General features: G+C 36.2%; 1 protein-coding gene across 4 annotated transcripts in view; it reads left to right on the top strand.

Annotated features, from left to right (window-relative positions):
* Positions 1–13,140: 13,140 nt before the first annotated feature.
* The window catches only part of LOC107021108, a 16,614-nt gene continuing 8,663 nt past the window's right edge, over positions 13,141–21,091 (top strand). For 2 of the 4 annotated variants that reach the window (XR_003578971.1, XM_027917895.1), the window contains exons 1-3: positions 13,141–13,347; positions 13,417–13,478; positions 13,559–13,649. Coding sequence is in view for 3 of the 4 variants with exons in the window: in XM_027917895.1 (XP_027773696.1) it covers positions 13,297–13,347; positions 13,417–13,478; positions 13,559–13,649 (204 nt within the window). In the remaining variant the exon portion in view is untranslated. The remainder of the gene's footprint in view (positions 13,348–13,416; positions 13,479–13,558; positions 13,650–21,091) is intronic. The other 2 variants (XM_015221701.2, XM_015221702.2) reach the window with 2 other exon arrangements.

Here is a 21,091-nt window from a genome sequence, read left to right on the forward strand (position 1 = left end):
TCTTTGTTCTTTCAACCCCACTTTCCAGAGCATTCCTCATAAAGAGTCACCCTCAACTCATTGCTTTGCCATGAGTCAAAGTACAAAATACCCAAAGTTGGGTCAGGGCCACGAAAAGGTTGTTTACTGCATTACCCACCCCCAACTTATGCTTTTGGCATAAGCTGAGGTGCACATGTCCAAGGAGGGACCAGGGCCAACACATTATTCCCAGAAAAGATCAGTTATGGTGAAAAACAAAGGTCTATTTTAAGCTCAAATCATTTGGATCAAAGAGGGATTAATTTCATTCATTTTTTTATTTATTTAGGCTAAAAATTGGCTATATTGAACAAGGGCTTGTGATCCTTTCCTAATTGTCTATTACATCTTACTTTTAGCAGGACTAACCAGGCAAGTTCTAGCTCAGTACAAATAGTGGACTATTCAAATCTTCCTCACACTCACTTGACATCTCATTACTCTACCAGATTATCAGACACCTAGTTCGAATTTTAGACTTAGGGTCATGCAGTGGTGTATCTCTATGTTATGCTTAGAGCCACACATTTATCAATTATTATGCCTAGTCATGCATCATGTTCATTACATCAGGATATCATTTTAGACATCATGCTTCAGAGTTAAACTATGTACACAAGATATAGACATGCCAGTTCAACAATAAAAATAATTAGTCTCTTGGGGAAAAAGAACAGAGGCAAGAAAACCCCAAAAGAGGATAGTGAATTGGGCTACTCAGACTTCACCCTAGCACTCACTTTCCATTTACCCCACCCCCAACAAAAAGATATGCAATTGTCCCCAATGCATAAAAAAAATTGAAATACGGGAGTGGTAGGTGAAGCAAACCTGGGGTGCAAAGCGCCAACGATCAGCAAGCTGGTGGGTACGGTTCCCCGGAACCCACTACCTCTGTAGTCTGGACACCCTCATTGGTGTCCTCATCAGCAACAACACTAGCAGCAGTGCCTCCCGCTATCGCCACATCTCTGGAGCTAGATGCCCCAGCAGTTGACTCTACAGCCCTGATCCAACATGCCTCCTCAGCAGCAAGCGAGGCTCTCCGCGCAGCCTCCATCTCAAGGCACTCCTTCTTCCATGCTCTAGCCTCAACCTCCTCTCAACCCTTACGCCTCTTGGCATGCTCTCGAGGGGGAGGTGGTGGAATCTCAGAAGTGGCGAATGAGGCCGCAATCATTGTGTCCTCAGCCGGCTCTGCAGAAAGGTCCTCAGACTCAGGCACTCTAGCCTCTAGGATCATATCAATGTTAGCTCGTAGACTCTCGACCGCAGCCTGAAGGGTCGACACGTCCACCTGAGGGGTTGGCCGGGCTAGCACCCGCAACTCAAAAGCGTCCAAGCGCTGATGAACCTCAGCGATCTTCCGTTATGTGCTCTGGACCATTTTACGCTCCAAGCGCTCTTTTGCCTCAGCAATAGACCTCTGCATCCAAGGTAGGATGTGATGTAGAAGTGTAGCCATATGTGCCTCTAGTTTTTGGACCCTAGCAAACGGGAACAGAGCGAGGAAGGGGCTGCACAAGAAGAGCTCGGGGCAGTGCTACTACCCGGGATAGACTCGACCGGGGTAGTGTCAGTGGTTTCAGAAGCAGCCTGCGTAGCCGTGCGAGCATGTGCTACCATATCTGCCAGATTTTCACCAAGTGGAGGCAACTCTGGACGAGGCCCTCTCCGTGGAGCCAACTCATTCTCTTCATCCCTGATGAGGCCGATATCAACAATGCCCAGCAGAGTCTTGAGCTGATCGATGTGCCATATGGGCACTTCTGCGGACCTGCATAAGGAAAATATCATGCAGGGAAAAAGGTAAGTAGCTGTGACCTTGAAAGCCCTCTCGGGCATGACCGCCTGTAGAAGCCAAGCGAAGTCCACCTCAAACCCGGCTATCATCGCCGCCATCAGAACTGCACGATCCCATGTGACTATATTATCAGCGGTCGTGGGGGAAAGGCATTGGCGGACAATCAACCATAAGCTTAGCCGTGATGGTCAAGTTAGCCTTCTTGATGGCTCCCTTTGGCTCTTTTACCCAGTCAGTACCCTCTCCATCAACAGACAAGTGCAGGGCCATCCACCTCTTGGTGGTCTCTCTCAGCGATGGCTCACGCAAGAATTGGCCATCTTTTACAATTTTCCACCGGTAGTCGAACTCGGCTGTGAGAGGGGTCCTATTGGCATCAACATCCTCACCATATAGATACCGGCGGATGGCGACAGGGAGATATCGACCTGAATGCCACATACTCGGACATGCTTAAGTCGAGAGTCTCCTTTACATAACACTTAAACTTCTTGTAATTTGGGTACTAGGACTACTCTCTGATCATCACGACGAACCAGCAAGACGGACCGTCATAGCCACGACGGTCCGTCATGAACTTTGTAATCCCACACTTAGGTCAGACTTCCCCATCTTCCTTCAGCAGCTTCACTACGATGCCAACTACGGGCCGTCACAAGCTTGACGGACCGTCACAGGTCCCGTATGTGGTAACTTTTCTACATTTCTAGCTCAAAAACGTCCCCGTTCATCTTTAGACAGATTTCCTACAAATAAAGAGAAACTTACATAAAAATCAATACAAAAAGGCTTTTGGACACACACTAAACTTAAGGAAAAATCATTAAAAATACCGTGAATTCATGGTATATCAGTTAAGCAAGTAATATGGTGAGTCTTGTTAGTCGAACTATCAAATCTAAAGGACTTTTGACTACTAAATATCTAAGTCAATTTTCAATTATAATTACATGCAAGTGTGCAAAAAAAGTTTGAAAGTTGATTTTAACTAAATGATTTCTTTTAGAAACTAAGAAAATTAAACAATAAAAACATGACTTCAACTTGGGATTTTGATCAATAATTAAAATAATTGAAGAAATTTGAGGCCTACCACTTTTATGTGAATTCATGTAGCATGCAACCTTAGATTCTACTGGATTATTGAATCACTGACTTACAATTATAAAAATATGGTTATTGACTTTTAGTCCTCTAATCATTTATCAAAATTGATAATCAAACTATATAGTTGAGCGGAGATATATTTAACCAATTATGGCGTATTATGTTCTCTTCTCATTCCTTAGTCAATCTAGGTAAACTAGGTATATTTTTATCCTTGATACAAATCAAGAGTTTTTAGAACCAAAGAACTCAAGTAAAGCTATAGTCTTGATATTTTTGACAACACTTTTTCCTCCTTTTAAGCATTTGAAAAGAACCTTGCTCTTTTTGGGGTTAAGAATCCAAACTCAGGAGTTGACGTGGAAAACACTGGAAGTGTTTGTTGTCCCAACATGATGATCACCATAACAATTCCTTACACTCTAAAGGTAAAACCAATGATTTTTTATACTTCAAAAAAGAACGTGGAGGTAACAACCTTAAATGAAGGTGATTGGGAGTTGATCTTCTTGGAGGTCATTTTAGTGTTCTTTCATATTGAAAAGCTGAGATTTAGATACTATTTCATTAGTGTGCCAGAACTTATAGACAATAAAATTTGTGTTGAAAGTGGAAAATATCACAACAATCATAATATTTTTTTGGGAAAATGCACAAGTACCCCCTCAACCTATGCCCGAAATATCAGAGACACACTTATACTATACTAAGGTCATATTACCCCCCTGAACTTATTTTGTAAGTAATTTTCTACCCCTTTTTAGCCTACGTGGCACTAGTTTGAAAAAAAAAGTCAATCATCGTTAGGCCCACAAGATAGTGCCACGTAGGTCGAAAAGGGGTAAAATATTATCAATAAAATAAGTTTAGGGGGGTAATAAGACCTTAATATAGTATAAGTGTGTCTTTGAGATTTCGGGCATAGGTTGAGGGGGTACTTGGGCATTATCCCTATTTTTTTAGAAGATACAAGTGTTACAATCTCTATGAAAATCCTCTCATTCTTTTTTTCAAATGTAAATTCACCAGCTATTGAGTTGACTCTTGATTTGTACTTGAATTTAAGGGTTTTTTCGCTTATTCTTGATTTGATAGTCTTGATCTTAAGTTGTTTCTTGAACTTGAGTGCTTGAATGCTTGAAAACTTGTAGAGAAATCTGCGACGTTTGATCCACAAGATCTCTCAGCCTTCTTGTTAGAATTGTGGTGTCTTTTTTGAATTATGAGGACCCCTATTTATAGTTGTAAAGTGAAAGTATTGGGATGAGGACAAACTTTCTTCGACCAATCAGATTTAAGTGACACGATGAAGGAGTTGGTGATGATGACAGACTGTCTTTGATCAGTCAGATTTAAGTGACATGACAAAATATAGTGACATGACAATATATGATTGGTCAAAACATGTGACACATTTTTATTGGTCTTTGAATTAGCTAGGCATGTCATGCCATTTTAACTTATGGCATGATCCTATTGGTTTCTTTGTTTGACTTTACATGTCACATCATTTGACATGTAATATCAAAATGTGCCTCTAGAATAAGATGATGTATTGCGCTTAATTAGCAAATTAGCTCATCATATGTAGACAAAATCAATGGACTATTCCAATGAAATTGAACTTTTAGTCAATTCCATATTCATAATGGACTTAATAATTAATTCAATTATATTAATTCATAGTATTTACTTGGACTAGTGTATCTTGAATTTGATATATTTTTAATCATTTTATAAATTTATCTTCAATAAAGTTTTAAATAATCGCAAACATAAACTAGTACTACTTTCTCCTTTCTCAATCATCATATTTTATTGTGACCAAAACAAGCAATTACTGTTGTTTCGACAAATTTATAGCATGAGTCTTTATAAGGAATTTGACAATTTTATTCTAAACAAAAGTGTTATCAATCTAGAAATTTATGACACACTTCTATTCTTACCATTATTTCTATTTTATTAACATTGTGTATTGCACAAATATTTTTGAATCAATTTAACGAAATACCGAACTATTAAAAATCAAAATCAATAATACCTATCCTATTAATTTATTTATGAATTTAACATATTCACAATTTGATAATCGGTATTTGTTATGTAGGATTTAGTTGTGTAGAAATTATAGTACATAAATTATTACTTATTGAATATATAACTTGTTGTAAATGAATATACTTTTTTAAACAAAATCTGAAATTATAAAACCAAAAATAATAGTAGTGTACTTAATAAACAAACCAAAATACATCAAAGTATCATCGATCACTACTAACTATAAACTATGATGCAGAAATATAAAATAAAACAGTTCTGACGCAGATTTGGGGGGGGGGGAGTGCGGGAATGATGAAACTAAAAAAATTGAGGTACAAAATAACTTAGTCTTTTTTATATATATAAATTAAAAAATAACTTAGTCGACCTCCTTAACTTGTAGATTCATATACATTATTTACAAATAAATACTTAATAATTAAGGGTAAATATGTAATTTTTGTCATTTTAATTCATGTACAGTAAAATCTCACTAAATTAATAATGTCATGCCTCGAGGCTATCCCCTTGACGTAACACGGGACCTAGGATCACGAATGACCCTAAGCTAACCCTATGTCTGGCATATCATAAGAATTCTATAGAAGTAACCAAATAAAGGAAATACTATGTGAAATCTAAAACAATAGATAATTGAAAGTGGGAAATTACCAACTAGTCTGAATATATAAAACATATAAAGAGTTCAGTAATATTGAACAATCACTCAAAAACTAAAGTTGAATCTATTACCATGTCTGAAAAGCTTGTAACTGAGTTTAGTTGTTGGGACATGCTCCCAACCAACTCTAAACAAACTGAAAACCGAATAAAAGACTAAGTATGAAAAGCATGACTATTGTCCTCGAAGTATGAGGACTCACTACTGAAGTTGTTGAATACGGATCGAAAGTTGATCTAAACGTGATCTGGATGTTGAGTTCAAGTACCTACATCATGAAAGGATGTAGAGCATCGTATGTGTTAGTACTTGAAATGTACTGAGCATGCAAGATATAAATAATAGTTGAACAAAGCATGTAAGATCAGAACCGCATAACTGAGGAATGATATAATATAACATAATGTAAATGTTGAAATAAAACTGAAAACTTAGCTAAATGCAATGATCAAGTACTAATCATGAATATAACATGCTGAGATTGAATACTAAAGTATAAACTGAAAATCTGGTCAAATGTGCACTAGAGTTTGATTGTGGAAGCTACTATTAACCAACATAAAATTGGGTGAGCTAAACGTAGAGTCCAATGTATATGCCTCATCGAGAGAACCTAATATACCTTGCCAGAGGTATAAAAGCATAACTGGCGTGAACACTAAATCTGATGCCCAACATAGGGGACTTAGAAACCTACAAGGGCACATAGTTTTTGGACTATGAAGGTACGTTGAACCATAGCCAACTCGGTGTTAAGACTACTCATAACTAGAAGTGTATATGACACGACATAGCTAACATGCTGGATAGCTCAATATTTTGACATGCAAATTGAGAATGCAATCTTTAAGTACGGACAATGTAACATTGGAAAACTGGATCATGGATATCTATGTAACTGACCTAGCAAGTATAATTTATGAAATAAAAGAATTTCTACTACTAGGTTCTGAGTTTCATGCAAGGAACTAAGTTACTTTTCAAGAAAACAAGCTAATTCAATTTAGGATACTACAACAACTAAATCACAACTATTGTCTAAGGTTTTAGAAATCCTAGGTCTAAACAAGGTATAAAGAATCAAGAATCTTACTAAATTCTAGGGACCTAGTGTATCAAAGGAACCCATCAGTGAAATCCCATAAACCTGGTGATGAAATTCACGAAATAATCTTGTCGCGGTTGAAACTGAAGAAAACTTGTTACATGTTCTTTAAAGGGTTAGCCGATTCTTTCTCTCATTTTCGCAATAAGTTTGGGTAATCTTGGAGAAATAAAAGCTTTTTTGAGTTCTGACTAAGTTATTAGGCTTAAGATGGTTAAAACGACGTGGTTTAGGGTTAAACGGAGTAGTTTAAATATCTAGCGCATAGGGAAAAAGACAAAGTGGCAATAACATAAAAGCTGACGGAGGCCTACTATGGCGCCATTGACGGACCATCAAAGGGACCACGAACCATCAAGTGGGTCGTGGGTTCTTGGCCAGTAAATACTGGTTCTGAGATGTCCCTTCCATGATCCATACCACGGACCGTGTAGAGGAGCACAAACGTGAAGGCCACCATGGTCTTTCACTTGGGTTGGCGTCTACTAGCTCAAGACGACAGACTCATCCACAACCCGTCATCAAGAACACGACCTGTGGTGGGCTCCATCGTCTGACACTTTAGGTGGCTCTATCTCACCTCTTTTAGCCTTCCCACGACTCATGTGGGGATCCATGACCCGTGAAAGGTCCCATGGTTCACCACTCCAAGAAGGGTGTGAACCACGATGAGGATGACGAACCATGGATTTGATCACGACCCATAACCCTTTCGTGGTTCACCTATTTCTGCTGAAAAGTCCAAGTTTGCTTTTCTAAGGTGTTACAGATAATCTCTCTAAGATAATATTTTCCTCTAGTCCCAACTTGGGTCAATCAAAATAATCAATCATCTCTAAGATAATAAGATAATATATTTATAAATATATCATCCCATTAATTTTATAAATTAATATTTTCTAAAAAAGTACAAATATATCTTAGATAATTTAGTGAAATATGATTCCGCTGTGTTTTATTTTTTGTTTAAAATTTAAATGTAATTGAAGCTCATCTCTAAATTTTCTTATTGAATCCAAAAGTTCTGATTTTGTCTTTTCGAACTGCACCATAAAATTATGAAGAGTTCTAGATGCGATAAGTGTTTCATTACACATATCTAGTTCCAGATGTATTGTATCATTTTTCCACTTCATCGTCAACATTGATGTATTCATTATACTTTATGTATGATAAATTTATTTTTACATGAGTTCAGTAAATATGATATATATATATTAGTAACATACGATGATTTTCATATTATCAAAATAAACCTTCATTGAATCCCAAAATATTCTTTAAATTAATAATATTAATTTGTTGATTCAATGATATCTCTACAAAATAATAATATTTTATGGTCCCACCTATATTATTTATTAAGGTTTTACTCTATAAATAATATCCTCATAACTTATTCCACCCTCTACTTAGCATAAAATTATACATAGATTTCCTCATAATTTATATGAGTATTATGTCACGCACTACCAATTCTCACTAATATTTTATATCCGGATAGGGGCAGAAAAGTCTAGAGTTTTGGAGAGGTTTACAGAAAACTCTAGAAGCCCCTAGATATTTCAAGAAGTCTTTGGAGAGTTCTAGAAGAAAAACTAGATATTTTCTAGGAAAGCCTTAGAATTTCCTAGAAAGTGTAGAGATTTCTAGAGAAGAGACCAAAGTGTAAATAAGTAGGGACTTGTAAAGTAATTTTTACTTACACTTTAGCCCCCTAGAAAGTAGTATAAATAGAGGGGCTCCCATTTGTAAATCATCCAACAACTTGTAAGCAATTTTCCAAGCAATATAAAACCTTCTTACAAATCTTTCTAAGTCTTCCCTTTCATTCTCTTAACGATCCTAAATCTTAAAGGTTTCACTGAGCTTGCAAGATCTTGCAAGAATAGTGAGTAACTTGTTGAGGGTCGCACGGAGCTTTAGTAAGACTCTAAGTCTATGGCAACGTGGTATCAGAGCGAGATTTGGTACTAAGGGAATGACCAACGAAGGACGTAAACGGCGCTAGCACCACCAATGTTTGTCTAGAGGGTGGATGAAAGAACCACAAGGGGAAGAAGCAGCAAAATAGTAATGAGGAAATGTTGCTCGACCCCATACCAAGCGAGGCACTAACATCTCATCCCCTTTCGACCACCGAAGCAAGTGACAATGTTGGAGGATCATCTTCACTTGACCGAGATAGAGAGATCAAGGTCGAAGCTCCCGAGCCACCTATGTTCAAAGGCGTCCATGATGCGCAAAAGGTGGAGAATTTCTTGTGGCACTTGGAGAATTAATTCAAGTATAACCGAGTAAAGAGCGATAAATACAAGATCAACACCGCTATGTTGTATCCTTCGGAAATGGCCATGCTCTGGTGAAGGTGTAAAGAGTCGAAAATAGGAAAGGGTCCTTGCACCATCAATTCTAGGAGGAGTTCAAAAAGACATTCTTCCCTAACAATGTCATCTATGAGGTGAAGCGCAAGTTTAGGGAGCTGAAGCATACGGGCAACATACACGCATATGTGCAGAAGTTCACCACCCTCATGCTTCAAATTCCTAACCTAACGGATGAAGATATGTTGTTCCACTTCATGGATGGGCTGCAAAATTGGGCCAGGATAGAGTTGGAGCGTCGACAGGTTAGAAATATTAATGAAGCCATCATGCAGGCCGAAGCCTTGACAGACTTCAAGCAAGAGAAGCCCAATAGAGCCAGAGGAGATGAGATGAGAGGTAGTCATGACCATGGTGGGGGAGATTGTGGCAAAGGTGATGAGCAGCGGCCACATCCTAAGAAAAATGATACCTATAAAAGTCCGATGGCAAGAAGCCTAGACGTCTTGGCGACATGGAGAGAAAAACAGAGGCTTCCAAAAAAGATGGTTGCTACACATGCGGTGGGCCGCATAGCTATGCGATGTGCCATGAACTTAAGAGCATTGGTGTTATCCTGCGAAAGCAGAAAGAGAAGGTGCACAGGAGCAAGAGCAAAGTACGAAGATGAGGCAGTTGGACTTAATAGGACTATGTAGAGCTATCACCCAGCAACTAGGGAAGCCGAGAGTATGCAACGCGCAGTATGTCGACATCACGATTAAGGGAAGACCCGCTCGTTCTATGGTCGACAAGGTGCAGAGGTCAATATCATGACCAAGATGATAACGACAAGGTTGGGGTTGCATTATAGTCCAAGTAACGCCCAACTCAGGAAGGTCAACGTACCACCAACTCCCATATATGGAGTGAGCATCACATTAGGCGAGTGGCAAGGTAAGACCAACTTCACTGCCGCTTCTTTAGATCTCTTTGACACTATTCTTGAGTAAGATTTCTTCCAGCAGTTCGACGCGGTGATTGATCCTTACCTCTAATGACTTCTGATCATGGATCAAGAAGGAACATGCATGGTTCCCATGGTTAAGGCACTGAAGACTAAAAGGCAGGTCCGACTAACGGCCATGCAGTTAAAAAAATCCTAAGAAGGAGAAGTCGACATTAGTCACCATTACAAGTTTGAAAGAAGACAATGGTGCTAAGAAGTCATTGCCACCGTGCACGAAGAAGGTTCCAAGAGGGAACAATATCGTGATGCCAAAGAAGCCGCCGAGGCACTTGCCTCCTAGGAAGGAGGAAGATCGTGAGGCCGAGTTAGAAGAGATAAAGAAGCAATTGAAGAAGTTGCGCGAGGGCATTGCTCGAGTCAATGGACTTTTGGTCGCGCATATGAGAAGACAAGACTTGGTTGCCGATGAAGCGACGATGCGACGCAGTAATCGCATCAATAAGTGGGGGAGAGTGTCAATCCCGCCAATTCTCAGTAAGATTTTACATTCGAATAGGGGCAAAAAAGTATGGAGTTGTGGAGAGGCTTATACTTTCAAGAAGTCTTTGGAGAGTTCTAGAAGAAGAACTAGATATTTTCTAGGAAAGCCTTAGATTTCCTAGAAAGTGTAGAGATTTCTAAAGAAGGGACCAAAGCGTAAATAAGTAGGGACTTGTAAAGTAATTTTTATTTACATTTTAGCCTCCTAGGAAGTAGTATAAATAGAGGGGCTCTCATTTGTAAATTATCCAACAACTTGTAAGCAATCTTCCAAGAAATATAAAACCTTCTTCCAAATATTTCTAAGTCTTTCCTTTCATTCTCATAGCGATCCTAAATCTTAAAGGCTTCTTTGAGTTTGCAAGATCTTGAAAGAATAGTGTAAGTTGTCGAGGGACGAACGGAGCTTTAGTAAGACTCTAAGTCCGTGACAATAAGCTATGTAAACATATAAGAACACAACTAAACACCACATAAAATCAATACACAAACAAATTTTATAACATTTGAAAACACACCAATCAAACATTGTATAGAATTTAAGGGATAAGGTACAAGTACCTTCTAACACTATGACTGAAATCTTAAAACATACCTTAAGGTCCTATTACTCTCTGAACCCATTTTTTTTAGTTTTGTACACTTTTTTGGCTTACGTGACATCCAAATATCTTCTACGCGCCTCAACTATGTGGAGTCATGAGGTGTGCCACGTAAGTCAAAAAATGTACAAAATTAAAAAAAAATGAGTTGAGAGGGTAATATGATCTTTGTTTAGTTAAGACGTGTCTCTAAAATTCAATCCTAGTATAGAAATATTGTGCCTTATCCCAAATTTACACATGAAACTTTTATAACTTTCACATATAACAAACATAAAAATCATATTTGTATGTTATAGCTATACTTTGCATAATTGCGCTCCATAGCAAACATAAATATGTATATTTTGTTATACATATAAAAAAATAGTTGTATAATTCGCTATACATATACAAAGAAATCAGTTGAATAATTCACTATACATATACAAAAAAAACAATTGTATACAAAAGATTAATTGTATAATTTGTGTATGTATAAAATGAGAAAGAAAGAAAGACAAAAGAAATTGGGCAGTAGATATTTATATTGTATAGTTATAAGTGTATAGTTATAAGATATAATATTTATATTGTATAGTTATAAGATATATGTATTTGCATGTGTATATACAAATTTTCTCTCGCTTTATACAAATAGAAACACAATTTGTACATTTCGTTTCTATTTGTATAAGAGAGAGGCAAGCAAAATTTGGGAAAGTGGCGAGCGAGATCTGGAGAGAGAAAAGAGGAGAACGAAAATGTATGTATATATACAATTTCTCTCGCTTTATATACAGACAAACACATTTTATACATTTTTGTTTGTATAAAAGCAAGAGTGGCGAGCGAGAATTTGAGGGAGAGAGGAAGATTGACAAACAGTTTGCTCAATCATGACACAATTAAGAGCCCGTTTGAATGGGCTTAACAAAATAGCTTTTAAAAAGTACTTTTGAAAGTGCTGGAACTTATTTTTAAAATAAGTAGTTATATGTGTTGGATAAAAGTGGTGAGGTTAAAAAAAAGTTGTTGATATGTTTGATAAATAAGTGCTGGTAAACACTTTTTTTAATCGAAATGTCTGAAATACCCTTAAAAGTTGTTAACATGGTAAAAGTTGATTAATTTTAAGGTTTTTATACTTAAAAAAGAAACAAAATTAATTTATATTTTACATCCATAAGTAATTATACATTGCTATCATTCACATATTTCTTTATTATTACAAATTGTTTAAAAAATAATAATTATAATAATAATAATATATAATAATAATAATAATGATAATAATGATAATAATATAATAATAATAATGATAATATATAATAATAATAAATAATAATAAAATAAATAATAATAAATAAAATATTATTATTATTAATAATAATAATATAATAATAATAATATATAATAAAAATAAATAATAATAATAATAAAATAATATCAAAATAATAATAATAATTATAATTTTAATAATAATAATATATAATATAATAATGATAATAAAGAATAATAAAATAAATAATAATAATAAAAATAAAATAATAATAATAATAATAATAAAGAATAGTAAATTAAATAATAATAATAATTAAAACATAATAAAATATTAATAATACTAATACTACTTATAATAATAATAAAAAAAAATGAAAGAATTAAGGGTAAAAAGGTAATCTACACGTTCAGCATAAAATGACTTTTAAGTTGAAAAAAAAAACACCCCTCACCTTTTAGCTTTTGGTTTTAAATATGTCATTTTTGATTTAAAATAAGTTAATTTCATATTTATCAAACACTTTAATAAGTCAAAAATTAACTTTTAAGTTAATTTAACCAACTTTTAAGCCTATTCAATCATGCCCTAAATCAAAGTATGATTATAATATTTACTTTTAAATTATTATTTTATCATTATATATAATTTTTTATTTGCAAACCAAACACAATATAAAAATGAGTCAAGAGCATAGGATGGAAATGCGTATTCTTAAATTTAATTCCCAACACTTGAGCGTTTATTTTTTCTTTTGATAAACCCCGAAGAAACCCTTGTCCATCGACGACTTTCCGGTTCGCCTCTCTTACTGTTAGTACCATTTAGAGAGAGAGAAAGACATTGGTGTTGAGTGAGATGATTAAAGGAGGCAAAACATCGGTGCTAACATATGCTGAAAAATGCAAGGTGAGTGAAGAACATTTTGTTCATTTAAAAAAATTTCCTTCATAAATAATCTTATGGATGCTTTTGTAGAATATATTGGCATCTAATTGGCAAGGTTACCTTAACACTGTGAAGGCTGATGCTAATGGAAGGTATATATATATATATATATGCTTTTATCATATTATTATTTGCCTTTTGTTCCATTTGTTTATTACCTTGTTTGTCTCAGCAAAGGGGAAATATACACTTCAAAAGTCCGCTATTTCGTCAAGAGAGGCAAGCCCTACATCTGGGTACCTGAAAATGATATGCACAATGTGGTATATTTCAGCCCTTCCACATTTTAAGTACTTTGATATGAGATCTTAATAATAGTAATTTCAGTATTCTAACCTTATTTGAATTGCTTCTATCTTACCCTTAATTGCTTATCTGTACTACTCCTCTTGAGTGTATAAGAGATTTTCATTTGGATGATAGAGTAGATATTACCATGTTATTGTAAAATCAACTGTGTTTTATGGTGTTCATAACGATGAAAATGACATTATTAAACTTGTGTAAGAATAAGATAGACCATATGCATTTATGGTCTCCCAACCATCAGTTTGATAAGTTTTTTCAATCTTATCCATGTAGCAGTATAATGAAAAAGAAAAGAGAAATTTGAGCTTGTGAGTTGAGCCTAATTTGAGGTTCTCTGTCTATTCTCCCTTCCCTTCCTCCTCCAATTGCCTTGTGCTCATGGCTATCTCTCCCTCAAAGAGATGGTGGAGTGGACAGTGGTATTTCTACCTAATGTCTATCCAAATGCTTTCTGCTAGTAGCACGATTCATGTAGTGATACCTTGAAAAGGTATTTTTTTTCTTGGTCACACATGCTATGTCAGAACCTCAATTATTTACTTCTTTATTATTTTTATTTTAGCTGGCTGGGGGCAGATATATCTGACCATTACTTTTGGTCTACTTTGTTTCTCTGGATAAGAAGAAGCTTTAACCTATGACTAGGTGTGGTGATAATATGTGTATCATATGATTGTAGTTTGATAATAGTTCATTCGCTATACTATCAACGTCTTATCATGGGACATATAAACAGAGAGTAACAAAACCTTGATTAAAAGAAAATTTTAAAACTACAAAAAAAGAAAAAAAAAGGAAGATGAACCTTGGAAGGTATAATAATTTGATAGTAACCTAAAGTTACTGGTTTAATATTTTGATAGCAACCTACAATTTTTATTTATTGAGAAAAGTAACATGTATTATGAACAAAGGAATACACCGAAGTTATTCCAATATTACTTGCAATCAGAAATCATAGAAGTATAATCAGCCTCCTATGAACTCATAAGTAATATGAAATTCTAGGAATATCCTCTTCTTCTTGAGGATATTCGTGTTTACACCAAAAAAAAGTAAAAGAGCCAGATTATTCATCTTCATTTTCTGAAGGGGGCAAACTCTTGTTTTCAAAGCACCTCTGAATGTTTTCCATCAGATAGTCCACCAAATGCACAGGCTGGGACAACCTTCCATCTCTCCCTGTGCGCTGACTGATTGATTACCATCTCTGTTCCAGTAGGGTAAAGCTTAATTAATATTCCTTTGCAGAAGCTACCTAATGCCCCTTAGGTTGATGAAAATCCACCACAACTTCAGTCTCTCTACAATGTAGAAAGAGATGGTTTATTGTCCCTATCTCACATTCACAGAAAGAGCATTTGGAGTGCCTCTTCATGAAGCTATCCTCGGTGAGTGCAACCTGTTTGGCTAACAATCAAGTGAAAGATGTCACCTTGCCACCTATCATCTTCCAAGGCTAGCCACCTTGTCGTGTGTTTAGTAGTTGAGAGCTTCTGTAGCCTGAACCAACTGAGAATCTTCCTTGCTTGTCTGGTACCCAAAACAAATTGCCTCACTTGTGTTGAGGCCTTTGCAATGCTCTAGAATGTTAAGAAACTCAATCAACCTGCTCACTTGCCAATCATTCAAATGTTTTTTAAACCTGAGGTTTCATCGTTGATTGTCTCTGATCTCTCTAACCGTAGCATTTCTCTGCAGACTCAAGTTGAACAAATTTAGGAAATCTAGCTTATAAAGTGTCTTGATCTACTCAACAGTTTTCCCAGAACAGAATCTTCCCTCTATTACCTACCTTGATTTTACTGTTGTTGATAAATTTGGGTCACAAAGTTCTAATAGATCTCCATACTCTAGTTTCATAAGGTTGTAATGATACCTTGTTGATTGATGAGTCCTCCATTCCATATCTTGCCTTTATTGCATCCTTCCATGATGCTTGTTCTTGAGAGACAAATCCCGTAACCACTTAATAAGAAGACATGATTTTGAATTTTCCCTTGACCCTTTCCTTTTTACCAAGTATGACATGATCACGCTTTCCTTAGTGGATCTTGTGATTGTTTGGATCACAATTTCCTTGCCACAAAAATTCCTTGCTATACATCATGTAGGTAGATAGTGTATCAAAAACATTTTTTTATGAGTGAAAGATTCAACTATATAGACCAATTGGAAGTAGATGGAGTTGTTACTAAGGACCAAGTTGTGATCAAAGAGGCCGTGCATAATTTCTATAAAAACCTATACAAGGAGGCAGAATAATGGAGACCTGAGTTGAGTCTGCAATAGGCTACAATGATCACTGGAGAAGAAAAAGTATCGCTGCAGAGACCTTTTTAAGGGTATGTTTGAACTTATGTGAAAGGGAGAAAGCTCCGGGTTCTGATGGATATCTGATGGTATTCTTCCAGGCTTTTTGGGCCTTGTCGAAGGAAGACATCACCACTACAATTCAATTCTTTCATTCCAATCAGATTTTTGAGAAGAGCTTTAATGCAACCTTTATTGCTTTAATCCCAAAGAATCATAGAGCATCAAAGTTGAAGGATTTTAGGCCAATGGTGGAGGGAGTCTACAAGATCATTGCTAGATTGTTGGTTGAAAGGCTAAAAAAAGGTGGTACCGAAATTGATCAACAAACATGAAATGACTTTATAAAGGGGAGGCAAATCATGGATGCAACACTTATTGGTAGTGAATGCATTGACTTAAGAATGAAAGGAGGAGCCCCTGGTCTAATGTGCAAATTGGATATTCAAAATGTATGACCTCATGAATTGGTCTTTCCTTCTGAATACGCTTAGACAAATGGGATTTGGCAGCAAATGGATGAAGTGGATTGAGGTGGGTATAAAAACAATCAAGTTTTCTGTCCTTGTGAATGGGAACCTGTTGGTTTTTTCGAACAGAAAAAGGGTTGAGACAAGGTGATTCTCTTTCCCCTTTCTTATTCATTTTGGCAATGGAATGCTTTGATAGTATGATGAGGATTGCAACTCAAAACAGATGAATTTGAGGCTTTTAGGTTGGAGATAGAGTGGGGGAAAAAAACAAGTGTCATCTGCTCTATGCGGATGATACTATCATCTTTTGTGAACCTACAACAGAACTAATTAGCTACATCAGAGTGATTTTGGTTTTGTTTGAAGCAGTTTCATGGTTGAAAGTGAACTGGGATAAAGTAGTCTCTTTCCGGTAAATGAGGTCCCTCAGATCCAACAACTAGCAAATATGTTGGGATGCAAAGTGGAGCATTTGCCTACCATATACCTGGGCATGCCCCTGGGTAGCAACACAAAACAATGGAGATATGGAAGGTATTATGGCAAAAACGGAGAAGAAACTTTTTTTTTTTGAAACTGGTAACATTGTATTCCTCAGCATTAGGGGCTATGCTGGCCACCTCCAAAAATGTTAGTTACTTAGAAAAACCAACAAAAAACAGGACTACTTACAAAGCTCCTATGAAATCCACTAGTTGAATTTCTTCTTCTATTCATTTCTTTACACCAAAAACCTAAAGTGGTAATTACTTTCCACTTAATCTTCTCTATAGTGCATTCTTTCCCTACAAAAATTCTCTGATTTCTCTCCTTCCAAATGTTCCACCAAATGCTCCACCAGATACAAGTAGGTGCGGTTCTCCACCACCTCCTCTGGCTTTTACTACCTCCCCTTCTGACCCAACAACTTAGTATGTCTGCTGTATGTTCTGGCATAGTCCAATTTAGGCTCATTATATTGGTAAATAGAGCCTATACTTTCTGTTGTTACTTTGCAATATAGAAAGAAATGATTGTTGGTTTCTAGGGCCTTTTCACAAAGATAACATCTTGAGGCAATAATTTTTCCCCTCTTTTGAAGTTTATCATGTGTCAGCAAGCTCTTCTAGTTACCAACCACGTGAAACACTTCACCTTAGTAGGGGCAACACTCTTCCATATAACACTCCATGGCCTTGATTTCTTCCCCTTAATTGTGGCTAGATCCCTTTTATACATTCTGTTCACAAAGAATTGACCATCAATATGATGCCTCCATAACAATTTATCTGTTTCCAGATTTGTGCCAGGAAAATCTCCAATCAAAGCTAGCATATCCATGATGTCCTATCCGTAGGGGGGTAGATTGATCCTCATAAACTCCGTTCTTGACTCTTTACCAACCTATGTGATGTCCTTGTTTCCAATCCCAACAAAGGTGGTGAAAAAACTAGACAAACTTAGAAGGAACTTCCTATAAAAAAGCAATAAAGAGGGTGTGAGAAATATTGAAAAATAATATTATTGAATTGTTGTTGTTGTCTACATTATTGCATTGAGAGTTGAGACCCTATTTATCGACACCAGAATACAATTCTTTACCAAGTAGGATACTATTTACTATTCTTATTTCTATTTCGATTCCTATCTATTCTAAATAGGATAGTGTAAACCTATTCCTATTCTACTAGGATTGTATAAATCTATTCCTATTCTAATAAGATTGTATAAACCTATTCATATTTTAACACTCCCCTGAAGCTAGTGCGTACAATTCATGTACCTTACCTTGTTACAAATGTAATTAACAAGGTACCGATGAGGGCTTGGTGAGATATTTGCAGACTTATCAAAATTTACGGTCAATCTCAATATGCTTTTGTTCTCATTAAATATTGGATTTGATGCATAATGTTCGTCAATTTCAATATGCATAATCTTATTATGAAATGCTGAATTTGATGCGTAATGTCAATAAAACATGAGTGATAAAATGATAATGTTGGACTTCCCAAACCGGACATGCAAAGACTGCTTCACCAAACCAAACCTTCAAAGATTGCTTCAAACTATAGAGTGACTCACATAATCAACACATAAGGCTACTAAACTCGAGTAACAAAGTGCTCAAAACCTAGTATAATGTATATGGATCATGTCGGAATTAATAGATGAGTTGATACTAAACAAGTTAATGAAAAACTAGTCGAAACATGCTCATATGCCGGAGTATTAAATTTGATGGCTAAAAGTGGTCACAATCTAACAAATAATATTATATTGGTAGTGTCAAAATGATGTCACAGCCTAACTAGAGAATAGAAACTATATAGGATAGTTAAAATTGATGGAATGGCCCCATTGAAAAAGAGAAGTAATATGGGTAGGATCATAATGATGATGGCACAACCCTAATGAAAAGGAGAAACTATATAGGTAGGATTTGAATGATGGCACAATCCTACACAAATCAAATTTGAGGAGTCACCGAAAAGACGAATGGGACTACGCAAATTAAATTTGAGGAGTCACTGAAAAGATACGCGGTGTTATGCAACTCAGATATGAGAAAGTATCTCGGAAAAAGACCCACGATACTATGCAAATTAAATATGAAAAGTAGTCCAAGGAGATGCAAGGTGCTAGGCAAATAAGATATGCAAAAAAAATCACCAGAAGGATGTCATGGTGCTACACAAATTAAATATGAAAAAGTAGTCACCAGAATAATAGGACAGTGCTACGCAAATTAAATATGAAAAAGTAGTCACCGGAATGATGGCACGATGCTACACAAATTAAAAAGTAGTCAACCGGAATGATGGCACGGTGCTACAAAAATTAGATATAAGAAAGTAGTCACCAGAAAGATACACGGTGGCCCAACTTTTGCTAACATAATCATTGGCGGACGGGCGATTTATATGAGTAATAGCCGCTCGCCGGCAGTGGAAGCTCTTTGATTTTCTACCAAGAGCGTAGATGCTTTGATACGATGTTAAATTAGGTCTTAGGCCTAACTCACACCTCTAATACCATGTGAGAAATATAAAAAAAGAATATTATTGAATTGTTGTTGTTGTCTACATTATTACATTGAGACCCTATTTATAGACACCAGAGTACAATCCTTTACCAAGTAGGATACTATTTACTATTCCTCTTTCTATTTTTATTCCTGTTCTATTCTAAATAGGATAGTGTAAATCTATTCCTATTCTACTAGGATTGTATAAACCTATTCATATTCTACCAGAGAAAAAGGGTTATAACTTTAGTCAACTGGAAGAATGTTCTTCTTAGCAAAGAAAGAGGGGGTTTAGGGATCAGAAATTTGAGGCTGCAAAATGGAAGTCTTTAGACCAAATGGCTATGGAGATACACTCAGGAAGATGCAGCTCTCTGGAAGGAGGTTATTGTAGCAAAATATAGAGAACTTAATCCGTGGTGTACGAAAATCACCTCTGAACCATATGGGGTCGGGGTATGGAGGACAATCAGGAACCTATGGCCACAAATGGAAGGAAATATGTATATTAAGGTGGGTAATGGAAACAAAACTAAATTTTGGAAAGATGGTTGGATAGACCAAACCTCTCTCAAAGAACTTTTTCCAGATTTGTTCCTAATCTGTGAGAACCCTGATGCTAGAGTGAGCGATTGTTGGACAGAACAGGGATGGGATATATCCTTAACAAGACTACGAGGACTAATTAATGACTGGGAGGAGGAGAGGGTGGCAACGCTACTAGAAAAACTAGCTGGAATGAATATAACTACAACAACAGACAAGATCTTGTGGAAACATAGCAAGGATGGTGTCTTCTCAGTTAACAATGCCTACGAAAGAGGGCTAATGGGGATGACAGGGGTCCAAAAGTATAATTAGAACTACTTTTGGAAGAGTGACTTCCTACAAAAGTAAAGTGTTTCACCTGGTTAGTGATAAAGAGAGCATGTTTAACAGAAGAAGTTCTACAAAAGAAAGCAGACAACTGGTTCCTAGGTGTTTTTTGTGCAACTTGACAGGGGAAACAAATAACCATCTCTTCCAGCATTGCAAGCATTGCAAGTTTTCTGGTCAAATTAGGAACTTGTTTCTCAACATCACAAGCATGTTGAGAAATGCCAGAACATACATCAGATTTGTTTAGCTGTTTGATTAGGAGGGGAGGCAGTAAGAGTCAAAAGAGATGGTGGAAGCTAATACCATCATGTGTATGGTGGTCAGTCTGGAAAGAAAGAAATGGAAGATGTTTGAAGATAGATCCAATTCCATCCACAAAGTTAAATGGAATTGTATAGTATCTCTACTTTTTTGGTGTAAATAGCTTTGTATAGATGATATAGACCAGATTATAGATTTGATAGGAAATCTGTAATTATTCCTTTTTGGAGGTAGCCAGCATACCCTTAATGTTGAAGAAACCTTACCAGTTTAAAAACAAACATTTTTCATGAGTGTAACTCTACCACCCAAAGACGAATGTTAGCTCTTCTAGCTCATTAGCTTCATATCACATTTTTCCTGTACATTGTTCCTGTTCGAAATACCTTATGACCTTACATACCAAGATAAACTGTGGGAAGCTGTCCTACTCCCCCCACCCACCCGCCCACCCACCCTCACA

This window comes from Solanum pennellii, chromosome 6 (assembly GCF_001406875.1).
Source record: "Solanum pennellii chromosome 6, SPENNV200".
NCBI classification, from domain to species: Eukaryota; Viridiplantae; Streptophyta; class Magnoliopsida; order Solanales; family Solanaceae; genus Solanum; species Solanum pennellii.